Here is a 12,702-nt window from a genome sequence, read left to right on the forward strand (position 1 = left end):
GTTTAAACGGATTCCGGGCTTTAACTGTGCAATTATCCATTTTTCATTACGTCTATCTACCATTAAATTACGATACTTCCCCAATACCCGCATTTCAATTTTCAACCAACAAATGGAATCAATTTCCACATTTTATTCAGTAACTAAACACAACTCTTTAGATTGTTATCTTGTTGATTAAAGAATTGCGAGTAGGGTTGTGCGCAATTTATCGACATGTGAGATGAGGACTATCAACCTTTGGAACAAGCCCAGCCCATCCAACAAGAAGACAGCAGAATACCTTTTCGACATCATGCGACAATCTTACGCCCGCCCTAAGTTGTTGCCTCACATTACTGTAACTGTTAATGTTATCACACTGCCTCTTTTTTATGCCAAATTGTCCAAGAGATGCAATCATTCTTGAAAATAAGGCTGCACAAGGGAAAAAAAACACATTTATGTAAGTCAAGGTGCAATATCATTCACATTTACCATGAACTCAATCAGACAAACGAAGCTACATGAGGTACCTCAAAATGAGACTCATCCATAACTTCCTATTCTTGTATGCTGTCCTAGTTCCACAATGTGCAAGAGAGGAGGATTTTCCACCCCTTTCATCCTTATATTTTGAGGCCAAAATTAGTGATAAGCTTGGTTTCTTTTAGCACGGCAAGAGAAAAAGGGAGCAAAACCTACAGACGGAAACCAGTACGCATTGCGTTACAACATTGTGAAGAACCATAATAGAAGTATGTAAGCTAAGTTTAGTTCCTCACCTTAAGGTTCACTGTGATTGCATACTTTGTCTCAGCAATGTGCTCTATACTTAATGGCTTGAAGCATAAACTTCACTCTTTCGAAGAGTAAGCCCCCAGTCAGCCATGCTGATAATTCACCAATAATCCTCACAAGAACAAACTCCATCTTTAAAATGATGAAAGAGATTAGTGTCTCTGACTGAAATCTCTCTTCCTTCAAAGCTGGAGATGAATTTTATAACAGCATGGCAATCACCACAGATCCTGAGGTTCTTAATTACCCTAAGGGAAGACCCTGGAGGAGAGTTCAGAAGCCCTAACACCACAGCCAACTTTTCACTGTGTCCACACAAAATCTGCTCCTTGTCCTGTTCCTCCACATCTTGCAATACAAAGTGGGTATTGGGGAAGTATCCTAATTTCTTCATCTCCGAGCTCAATTTATTCAACTTCTCAATAATTTGGTTCATTTGAGGATGCGCTTTGTCTCCTGCAAGAAGCATGTGCACTTTATTCTTGACTTCAATCCAACTGCACCCAGGGTTCTTCCTCAAACCAAGACTCTTCATTTTATCCCTCACTTTATCTACTTCACTCCACATGCCCTTGGAAGCATAAATATTTGACAGAAGAATGTAGTTCCCAGGATTTTTTGGTTCCAAATTGAATAGCTTCTTTGCGACGTACTTGCCTAGAGTCACATTACTATGAACTCTACAAGAACTCAGTAAAGCTCCCCAAACACAAGCATCTGGTTCAAATGGCATTTGCTTGATCATGGAATAAGCCTCTTCAAGTTTTCCAGAACGACTAAGAAGTGTCACCATACAAGCATAATGCTCCACTCTAGCTTCTAGACCATGTTCCTTTGACATGCTATTAAAATAATACCATCCTTCGTCTGTTAAACCTTTCTGGCTGCACGCAGACAATACACAGGTAAAACTGATAAAATCAGGCTTCTGACCACTCCTCTGCATCAAACGGAACACCTCCATAGTTTCATTAGCCTTTCCATGCATTGCATATCCGCCCATAACAGCATTCCAGCAAACCAAATTTCTGGTGGGCATTTCATCAAAACAAAGCCGAGACAAACGGATTTTTCCGCATTTTGCGTACATATCAATCAATGAACTACCCACATACACATCATTAGAGATCCCCCTCCTGAGGGAAAAACAGTGGGCCGCCTTCCCATGCATCAAGGCTGCAATATTGCCACAAGCTGGAAGCAAGCAAGGGATGGTCACAGAGTTTGGCTCCACACCCTCAACCTGCATCTCTCTAAAAAGCTCCAAAGCCTCCATATCCTTCCCATTTTGGGAACAACTAGCAATTATGGATGTCCAAGACACAATATTCAGTTCCATCCCTTGGTCCTTAAATTGCCTGAATACCTTCAGTGCATTGTCAACAAGACCATTTCGGGAAAGCCCCGTAACTAGAGCATTGCAAGCACCAACATCCATTTGATCCATTTCATGAAAAACTTGTGACGTCTCAAATGAGCAGGCACACTTTCCATACATATCAATAAGTGCACTGACGACACACTTGTCCGACCCAAGTCCCTGCTTGACCACATAGCCATGAATCTGAATCCCCATGCCCAAATCCTCCAAGTGTCCTACAGCAGGAAGAGCACTAGAAATACTAGACCCATCAGGTTGAAAACCTTCTGAATGCATCTTCTGTAACACAGCAACTGTATCGGCATATAACTTACTCTGATTAAAACCCGCAATCATCCCATTCCACAAGACTACATTGGGTTCCAAACACATACCCCTCATCTCAGATAAGAGTTGCATTGCCTCGTCTACGCATCCACGGCGAGAGTAGCCAGAAATCAAAGCACTGCAAATAATCACATCCCGTTGAGGCACTCTATCAAAAAGCTTGCGGGCATCTCTTATTTGGTCACATTTAATATACATGTGTACCAAAGAGGACTGCACAAACGAATCCGAAGCAAGCCCAGATACAGACGCGATGGCATGAACCTGTTTCCCGGCTTTCGAAGCCGGAAGTCCAGCGCAGGCTTTGACGACACTAGGGAAGAGAAAACTATCCGGCACGAGACCTCGAGATAGCATTTGAGAAAACAGACCGAGTGCATGGCCAAACTGGTTGAGCTTTGCAAAAGCGTGAATGAGGGTAGAGTAGGAGAACAAGTTGGGCTCTGAAATCGAATCGAGAACGAAGTTTGCGTCGTCAAAACAGAGATTGTTGGCGTAGAGAGAGAGGAGCTTGGTGGTGAGATTGGTATCACTGGAGAGGCCAGTCTTGAGTATCTGGGCATGCGCTTGACGCGCCTGTGATAAAGAAGCTGTGAAGGGATTTAGAAATTGGAGGATAGTTTGATGCAAATGGTCCAACAGATTCAGAGGTTGCCTTGTCATGGTTTCTCTGCAGCGACTTCCCTCCAAAAGTGTCTAACAACGGAGGCTTCGTCGAACCATATTACTCGTTACCTAGCGACATGTCGTTTTGGATTTGTATCTTAAATTTTTACTTTTGAGTCTCATTAGAGAGCAAATGAAAATAGTTAGATGTACAAATTCAATGAAAATAGTTTCTTGCAAGGCAATATATTAATCTGAAATTGGATATATTGTTATTGTTATTAATTTATTGATGTCGTACATGATATATAATAACAGCTTGGTTTTATTTATAGACATTGATGAGTTACAAGTAGAAGTGAGGTAATGGCGCCAAAGCCTACAACAGAGAGGCAGGCAGAAGCAAGAAGTTGGAAGTATTGCCTAGCCATTGGAAGTTTTTTAATTTGTATATGGATGGATTGGGGGTACAAATCAGTAAAACTCGAATCTATCTTAGTTTATCTTCAGAATCTTGAACTCCCTGTCTCATCATGGCCACAAACTCCTCGTAGTTGATTCTCCCATCCTGCAAAATTTAAATCAGTTAGTATTCAGTCAATTTCAGAGTATTGAAGTCTATGATGAAAAACACACAACAGAAACAGAAGGGAATTACTTTATCAGTATCCACATCATCAATGATTTCATCTATAGTAGCATCATCCCCCATCCCATATTGAGTCATTGCTTGTCTTAGCTCATCTCTTGTGATAAACCTGCCAAGCTCAAACCCGAAGTAGAATGAGTTGATCGTCGCCGCACATAAACATGATTAAAAGTTTGAATAATCATCACTCCTCACAGAGGTTGAAGTCATTTATAGATTAATAGATCTCACATGAACGATGAGTTGTAGAAAACTAGTAAACTAACCCGCTCTGATCCTTGTCAAAGAACTGGAAAGCCTTGTACAAGTTTTCTTCCTTCTCCAGTTTATGGCGATGCATGGTAGCAGTGATGAATTCAGTGTAATCAATAGTCCCATTCTTGTCAATGTCAGCCTAACCACAAAAGCAAAACCAAATAAAAAATGTAACTAGATAATGTTGAGGGAAAGTCAACTGATCAAAAAGCTGAGCATGAAGATAGATTTTTCAAGTACTGACAGCATCCATCAGCTGTTTTATTTCTGTTTCACTAAGCTTAGATCCCAGCCTTGTCAATCCAGTTTTAAGTTCTTCAAATGTGATGCTGCCACTTCCATCTGTGTCTATGTTGTTGAACATTTGTTTCAGGCCATGAATTTCTTCTTCTGAAAGGTTTTCTGCTATTACCTACAAGGAAAAGAAGGCATCCAGGAAAAGCTATCAGCTTCTGAAAATTACAAAAATACCAAATTTGGAGGAAGAATTGATGGTTAAGATCAGTTACCATCAGAGCAAGTTTCTTCAGCTTGTTCATTGCTCTGAACTGCTTCATCCTAATTAGAACAGCACTGTCAATTGGTTTGTCAGAGGCTTCACCATCTTTCGTCATCCATGGATGTTCTGGTTAAAATACACACAATGTAAATGACATGAATGGATGACTTTCCCAATCAATTCAATGCTCCACATCAAGGATGAACCCTAGATTGACTCAAGTTAGCTGTCAACAACAGGACACAAGCAATTATGCACTTACCAAGAACTTCAGCAGCTGTAATTCTTTTCTTAGCGTCTCTTGTTAACATTTTCTTGATGAGATCCTTTGCAGAATCAGAGATAGAAGGCCATGGGGAACTTTGCAAGTCAAGTTTGGCTTGCATAATTGCTTCAAATATCCCCCTTTCAGTCTCTAAAACAGAATTTGTGGACACAGAACAGATCAAAAGAATAGAATTAAGATTAAAAACAAACTGTAAATAATTAACATTGGTTGATGAAGCGCACACAGAGAGCAGCATAAAATGAAGCCATGCAAGTTTACCTACCAGCCCAAAAGGGAGGCGCTCCAGCTAGAAGAATATATAAAATGACTCCAGCACTCCACACATCTATCTCCTTCCCATAATTTCGCTCCAACACTTCCGGGGCCACATAGTAGGCACTCCCAACAATGTCTCTGTACACTTTCCCTGCAGAGAATTGCTTACCAAGTTATTCCGATCATTAAATATATTTGTGTTGAGCGTTTCTTCATGCGACCGAAAAAACTAAATATATACCCTGCTCTATTATAAGTTAAACAACTAGGGCTCTAAAATTCTCGTGTTTTCTGGCATTAGATATCAAGTACCATAGTAGTTTTAGTCAGTGCTCAGTGGTGTTTGATAGTGCCTCCCTCGGACAAACACACTTGTGTGGAACGGGATAGTACTGTTATGCAATCTCATACTAATTACACTATGTCACATGTGATAACTTTTTCACTTGGCATACCGTGATTGGCCGGTGCTATCTCATTTTCACATAAGTTTTGCCAAAATTAAAAAGAGAAAGGGAAAAACTCACATACAAAGACCTGAATTCAACTAACATTCCATTAAACAGTGTTTCATTCACTATGCCTAATCTAATCATGATGTGATGCGCCACATATTGCGTTTGTTTTCTTTGTTCTGTTTGTCTTCTTCCTTTTTATTACAATTGTTGACTTGGTTGACCTGTCTGTCGCATTGATCATTGACTTGGTCTTCTCGACACACGATGGCATCAAGTCTCTTCTACACTACATACCTTTTTTAAACTAGCAATCATACATATGATTTTTCTGGATAATTATTCTTCATCCTTAAAGCAACAACTATGATTGATTCTTCAAATTCAGTGAAAACCAGATACTGCAGTAGCAGTACTAAAAAAGTTCAAATTATAAAATCATTAAAAAAACTAATTAAATAACGCAAATAAGAACACTCAACTAAGTTGCAGAAATAAGCCAGGCTAGAAATCGAAACAAAGACAAGGAAGACAGAAAGATATGGGCCTCAGAGTAATTAGTAAATAATTACCTTGCTCAATGAAGACAGAGAGTCCAAAATCGATGGCTTTAAGAGGGGCATTCTCTTCCTTACTGACCAGCAAGAAATTCTCAGGCTTGAGGTCTCTATGCATCACCCCCATGAAGTGACACACATGAACCACATTCACAATCTGCCTGAAAATCTGAGCGGCTTGACGCTCAGAGTAGCTCCCTTTGGCAGTAATCCGATCAAAAAGCTCACCGCCGGAGCACAACTCCATGACCAAATGCAGATTCTGCCTGTCCTCATAAGCACCCTTGAATTCCACAATGTTGGGTTGCCCTGTGAGATGCTGAAGTATCATAATCTCCCTCCTGACATCGTCAATGTCCTTGCTGGTCGAGAGCTTTCGCCTTGATATGGACTTGCAGGCGTACCTTTTGCCCGTGGCCTTCTCTGTGCAAAGACGAGTGACACCAAACTGACCCCTTCCCAGCTCCTTTTCAAGGGTGTAGAAGATGTTTATGTCCACGTATGGCCTGCCCAGAATGGGTCCAATCTGAGTCTGAGATGACGAAGGGGTCTTGCCAAAAGAATTGCCTGGATTATTATAAGCTGATGCATACGGGTTCGGTTTTGAAGAAGGGGTTGGCTTGTGCTGGGCATGGGTTTTATTGGATGTTTGCTGGTAGTGGGGAGGAGGTGAATCTGATGAGGAAGAGATTGGGATGTCATGGGATCGACATCTGGTGAAGCAGAGCCCCATTCTCCCTCTTGTGTATGTGTATGTGTATGTGTTGTGATGTGAGAGAGAGAGAGAGAGAGAGAGAGAGAGAGAGAGAGAGAGAGAGAGAGAGAGAGACAGACAGACAGACAGACAGAAAGTTTGAGGCTTTTGGGTTTGTTTACAGGTTTTAACACGTCCAGGAGCAGAGCATATTTAGTTGTTTGCTTCTTGCGCTGCGATTTAATTTGTGCTTTGCTTTTCCCCTTTGGATTGTCCTGAGCATCATTCTTCGTCACTTCGCTTCACTTTTCGCCCGCGTACGCTTTACTTTGCAATGCCTAACAGAGACCTGCCCACCGTTACCAATTTTGTCTCTCGCTTCAGTCTTACGCAATTCATTTCACGCGTGCGTTTTGGATTTTATGGCTCCTTCTCTCAAATTCTACTCCGCGCCGTTTTGATCCAACTTCTTCGTGGACTTGGATCTGAATATGAAATTGAATTGAAGTTCTATGGCCCAATAAGCACTAGTTTACAATACCCAAATGTTGCCCATGGACTTCACAGAATTAAAGCCCAACAAGTGGCCCATAATATGAATTTTGTATATCGTCCACTTTAAAATTGACTTAGATCTAGGCTAATACTGTGACCTTCAAAAAAAAAAAACAATGCTAAGCATGGAACAAGAATTCTATAGGACCTTATATATGGTCCTTAGGTGAGGCCATATCTCTTAATTATTGGATTAAATTAGTTTGTCGTCTAATTAAATTAGTTAGCCTGATTCAATAATTGAAAGATAAGACCTCACCTAAAGGTCATATATAAAACCCTCACTAGAAAATGACTTAGGTAGGGAAAGGCTAGGTATACCTTATTTGCATATTATCTTGTGTATCACCTTTTTAATAGAAGAGGAGGAGTCCACCAATGCAATAGATCCACCTCTATTAGAGGTGATATGACTAGCATTTTTGTTCAAAAACAAAATCAAAAAAATCTTAAGAGACCACTTAAGAGATGTAATTGTGATCACACCCAAGAATTTCAGTGAAAATTAATTACTTGAGAAATGAGAACCACATTACATATATAAATGATTCATAGGGAATCCCAATCTCAAATCTCAATTAACAAACGAATATCAGAAATTATATAATACAGCTCAAGTTTAATTAGTAGTATTAGCACAAAGGCACGCACACACAACGCTTTACTGAATCACCTATTGCTACTGGCTGCAACAGTCACAGTCACAGTCACACATTTGGGGTGCACCTCATATCCACATTCAAGACATTGGTAAGCCCAACCTGATCCTTGTTCATCACAGTCACAGCATATAAAGGGTCCTCCTCCGTTGCCTTCCGATACCAAGTTAAGCTCGTGCCGGTGCCCTCCATGGTACACCGACCTAGGGAGGCTCTTAGCCTCCTCATCCATTTTTTTCTCCAGCAGTTCCAATTTTGCCTCGGTGAAGGGATAGGCGTTTTCTTGGTACAAGTTGATGAGATTTCTACCCTGCTTGGTCACGGTTTTACCGTCAGGCCCTAAAATTACCAAACAAGGGATACCTTTGACATCAAAATGCTTGACAAGTTGTTTGATGTTTGGATCTCCAAAAGGCAACGCTAGCCATGGCATGGTGTCGAAGTAGGAGTCGAACGAGGCTTGGTCACGATCACTGGACACAAATACTATCTCGAAATCCTCTCCGTCTTGATCCCCATCTACCAGCATTTGCTCCTTAATCTTCTGGTAGATGGAGATCAGCCTAGGAGTAAAATTAACGCATGGACGGCACCAATGAGCTGAGAAGTAGAGTCCAATCGTTTTGCCTACTAATGAAGCAACAGGCACCTGCATGCATGCAGCACGCACAAGATCAGAGACATAAATGCATATTATTATTATATACATAGGCAGTGGTTCATGCATGACGCATGCATATATAGAAGGAAAAGTTACCTGTTCAGGCGTGGGGTGACCCAAAAGATTGTCTCTGTCGTGGTTTGTTAGTAAATTTGTCAAAGTTTGGTTCTCATGCCTCGCCCTCTCCTCATCTTGCAATTCTTCCAACCTTTGTTTTGTAAAAGGGAAGGCTTCCACCCCGTAGCGGTAAATAAGTTCAACTCCATCGCGCAGCGTAGCCTCGTCTTTATTATCGTTGGGATGTAAAATAACCAAGCTGGGAATGCCTTCTATGTCAAACCTACGGTTCAAAGCTTTCTTGGTGTCCAAATCAGAAAAGGGAATGGCCAGCCATGGCATGCATGCATGGTAGATGTTAAAGGCATCGGCGTCTTCATCAGATGAGACGTACACAATCTCAAAATTAGACCCACTACTCTTGAGCTGCTCATAGATGCCAACCAGGACTTGGTTGAAGTTCCAGCATGGCGGGTACCAGTTGGCTGAGAAGTAGAGCCCTATGATCTTCCCCTCGAGATCACAAACTTTCACCTGCCACAAGCAAAACGCTTTTGAATCTTTACATATCTATAACTTGCTTTCCCTTTCTTTTTCATACTAATTAGAATTGAGAATATATACATTAAGGATAAGAACAATTGAATACGACCTTTTTTCTTTTGTTTCCAAAGACACATATATTCTTAAGAATTATTCCCAGGCCAAATATAAACCCGATTGAAGTGGATGAGATCAGTAACCATAATCAGATTAATGGATGGGAATATGGAGCGTTTGAATAATTCCGACAAGGAAACAGATGAGACCAGATCATCACGGGGCCAGTGGCGAAATAAGCCTAAGATTGCCAGCAGCACCGAATAGTTTCCCGAAACTTTTCCACCAAGGAACAGGATAGAGGCTCTAGAATCTACAAAAGCTCGAAAGCGATGTTTCACCAAAACTACAAATGGATGAGTGCCAGTGGACCACGTGTTATACCAATAACGTGAATGTGGGACAAAATTGATATAATTAAGGTGCCACATGTCGATTTAGAATGGTTCTTCTCCATAGACAGCCAACGTGAGTGTTGCCCATCTTCCTCTGATTAAGACAGCAATTGGCATGTGCATCCCGTGACATCTACCATAGCATATAGATAGTAGCATACCATCCGAGTTTACAATTAACTTTTCACTTTTAACCCTCAAAGAGAAGACAAGATAAAAAATAAAAATGAGAATCCACTGACAGTGAATTTTACACATAAAAAGTCGTTGGTTTTTTGCCCTATCTTTTCAGCCGTGGAAAATTACATTCTTTTAATTAAAAAGAAAAGTATAATGCATTAATTATACTCTAGGTGAGTGAGTGAGTGAGTGAGTGAGTGTCCGACCAAGAAAATTAACAATCTATACATTGCAAAAATCAAACATAGTTCAAAACCTTGTTTGTTTTTCATGGACTATTTCGGCCACCAACTTAAGACAGAAAATAAAAAAGGAGGACGAACAACCATGGAGAATGGGAACTACAATACAATCAGAACAAGTGAAAAATACTTTTACAACATTTGAATGGCATCAGAAAATTTACATGTTTGCGTTGTTTAATAACACATTTTCTGTTATTCACCATCAACATGCACTTACGTACACATTTGTTTCGCTTAGCTACCCATACATGATGAATAATAAACAACTATATTCAATCAAAATGTTCAACTCTCGGTGCCTTCAACCAAACCAAGGTTTATAATTCCCTTTTTCTTCTTTTTTTCTTTTCTTTTTCTTCTCTTGGATTGTTAACGTTGCTAACTTTCTTTTATACATAAAATACAAAATAAAATAAGACTTAAGTACGTTATGTACACACATATATTACCCATAACCACGAACAATATGAATACTTGTTATAACTTATAAGATTAATCAGGAGTGTGTATGAGTTTAGTATATTATCGTCTTTCTCAATAGAAAATAACCTCCAACAAAAAAAAAAAAAAAACAGGTACATGCTCAAGATAAATCTGGTATTAATATCCAAGTTTGTCTATCATTATTGTGAATATGAATAAGTAACATATGTTGATGATTCAAGCTAGTTCAAGATAAATCTGCCACCCAAATCTAAATCTATCTCAACCTACCTCAAATAATCCTGGTTTTTTCATTTAAATTTTTAAAGATCTAGGGGGAAAATATGTTGCGACTAACAATTATGGTAATATTTTATTTTAGAGAAATAGTACGATATTTTATGCTTCTGAGAAATTGCACGATATTTCAGAATCATTGAATCGGATTGCATAAAATTGTTGCAAATTGCAACTAATAATTCTGGAAAGTTCCGTACATCCAATTTAATTAGTATATTTAATGAAATTTGTAGTTTTTATTCCAAAAACGAAATTCTATTACTCGGAAAGAAAATATCAACTATTTCATTACAAAAGTTCAATTAGTTAACGTTGTTCATCACAAATACTCAAGTTTACTTTTCTCTGAAACAACTTTTCCGGTGTAAAGGTCTTAACAGTAGTAGCTAGCTTTACAGAAATTTATAGAGAGAGAGAGAGAACCTGATTTCCAGTTGGAGAAAGAAGAAAGTCACGATCTTTGGAGGCCAGGAGAGATGAAACTCTGGAGCTCGAGACGGTGTCGGTATCAGAAGCTGCGGCACCGTTGCTTACAGCTTGACAATCATGATTGATCTTCAGGTTCATGTCCTTCGTCATATATATCTCTTGAGCTACAAGACGCACAGAAGAGTACCGCAGGCTCTAATAAAATCCAAAACTAGAAACAAGCCTCCAGTGCGCTTAATATATTCCAAGGAAGAAGAACCTTATTCTTCTTACTCACCACGTCATTATGTACATCGTATGCTAATTAATTCAGCATATTCATATTCATATTCATATTCATATTCATATTCATACATACATACATACATACATCAAAACTCCAACACAAAGCATTCATCAATCTAAATCTCCCCAAGCCAAGAGACGCTAATTACCTACTTGTAGCGCACCTGGCAAAACTGATGCCTGTTCAATCACCACCGCAACTTTGTATCCAAACTTATCTGTCCCCACATTGAAAGGTGAACCCAAGCCAACCATAAGCTGCCACATGTTTAGGTAATTGGTTGGTGATGCTTTTTCTTTTCTATTATATATATCGTCATGTTATTTGTATTTGGGTAATGGGTTGGCACTTGGCAACAATGCAGAGGCAAGGTCCGTGTAGTCATAAAGGACTTTGAATTGAAGGTCGTGATTTGTGAAAGCCATACCAACAGAGGGGGACACCTGTCTCTCTACTTTCTTTCCCACTTTCTCTTTTTCTCTTCCTTCAACTTCAACTATTCCTTCTTCCCTTTTCCTGGAAAATACGAGAGCCCTCAACCTTTTACGTTACCAGCTGCAATCCAACGGTGTCAACCAAACACTCAAACAAATAAGAGCAAAATCCCAATTCTGAAAAACGTCCAATAAATAAGAGTCAAATTTGGCTTGAAAGCCGATGAAATCTCCGTTTTACATCCGAGTTCGAAATCCTCACCCTCCTCTTATTTGGACGTTCAAAACGCAGGATAAGAGGTGTCACGTGCAGCTATATGGGAAGTTGTTGGCTTGCTTTCAATAACCTATAATTATTTAGAATATAAGCGGGTCCAACCAGAAGTTATCTTTTTAAACACCGATGCCACCTGTCTTTCCGCATTGCATTTGCATTGTTGTGACTTGTGACATTGTCGAAGGAAGAGAAAGCCAAAGTGACCATCTAATTAGATAGGGTGATGCTAGGGAGACGAAATACTCTCCTCTTAGGCATACTCCCATTCCTTATCCATCAATCCCATCCTCGCAAGCCTCGGAGACACCACTTCTATCCTAGCCGCAATGCCCCCACGCAGGTCTCAAGATACCCCTTCTATCCGAGCCGCAATCCCCCCCTTGCAGGTCTCGGAGATACCCCTTTTATCTGAGTCGCAATCACCGCTCGCAGGTCTCAGAGATACCCCTTCTAT

At 40.0% G+C, this 12,702-nt stretch overlaps 3 protein-coding genes across 3 annotated transcripts; all 3 read right to left on the reverse strand.

Moving 5' to 3' along the window:
* On the reverse strand, positions 20-3,282 carry LOC18789788 (pentatricopeptide repeat-containing protein At1g20230). The gene is made up of 3 exons (XM_007227141.2): positions 765-3,282; positions 516-680; positions 20-417 (listed from the first exon to the last, which is right to left on the reverse strand). The coding sequence occupies exon 1, from the start codon at positions 3,149-3,151 to the stop codon at positions 881-883; it is 2,271 nt and encodes a 756-aa protein (XP_007227203.2). The 5' UTR covers positions 3,152-3,282; the 3' UTR covers positions 20-417; positions 516-680; positions 765-880.
* On the reverse strand, positions 3,402-7,064 carry LOC18793545 (calcium-dependent protein kinase 29). The gene is made up of 8 exons (XM_007222334.2): positions 6,069-7,064; positions 5,049-5,192; positions 4,760-4,912; positions 4,508-4,623; positions 4,243-4,410; positions 4,010-4,137; positions 3,753-3,852; positions 3,402-3,662 (listed from the first exon to the last, which is right to left on the reverse strand). The coding sequence occupies exons 1-8, from the start codon at positions 6,784-6,786 to the stop codon at positions 3,585-3,587; spliced, it is 1,605 nt and encodes a 534-aa protein (XP_007222396.1). The 5' UTR covers positions 6,787-7,064; the 3' UTR covers positions 3,402-3,584.
* Positions 7,780-12,229, reverse strand: LOC18788895 (probable nucleoredoxin 2). Its single transcript, XM_007221735.2, has 3 exons — positions 11,246-12,229; positions 8,719-9,213; positions 7,780-8,610 (listed from the first exon to the last, which is right to left on the reverse strand). The coding sequence occupies exons 1-3, from the start codon at positions 11,399-11,401 to the stop codon at positions 7,972-7,974; spliced, it is 1,290 nt and encodes a 429-aa protein (XP_007221797.1). The 5' UTR covers positions 11,402-12,229; the 3' UTR covers positions 7,780-7,971.

This window comes from Prunus persica, chromosome G1 (assembly GCF_000346465.2).
Source record: "Prunus persica cultivar Lovell chromosome G1, Prunus_persica_NCBIv2, whole genome shotgun sequence".
Taxonomy (NCBI): domain Eukaryota; kingdom Viridiplantae; phylum Streptophyta; class Magnoliopsida; order Rosales; family Rosaceae; genus Prunus; species Prunus persica.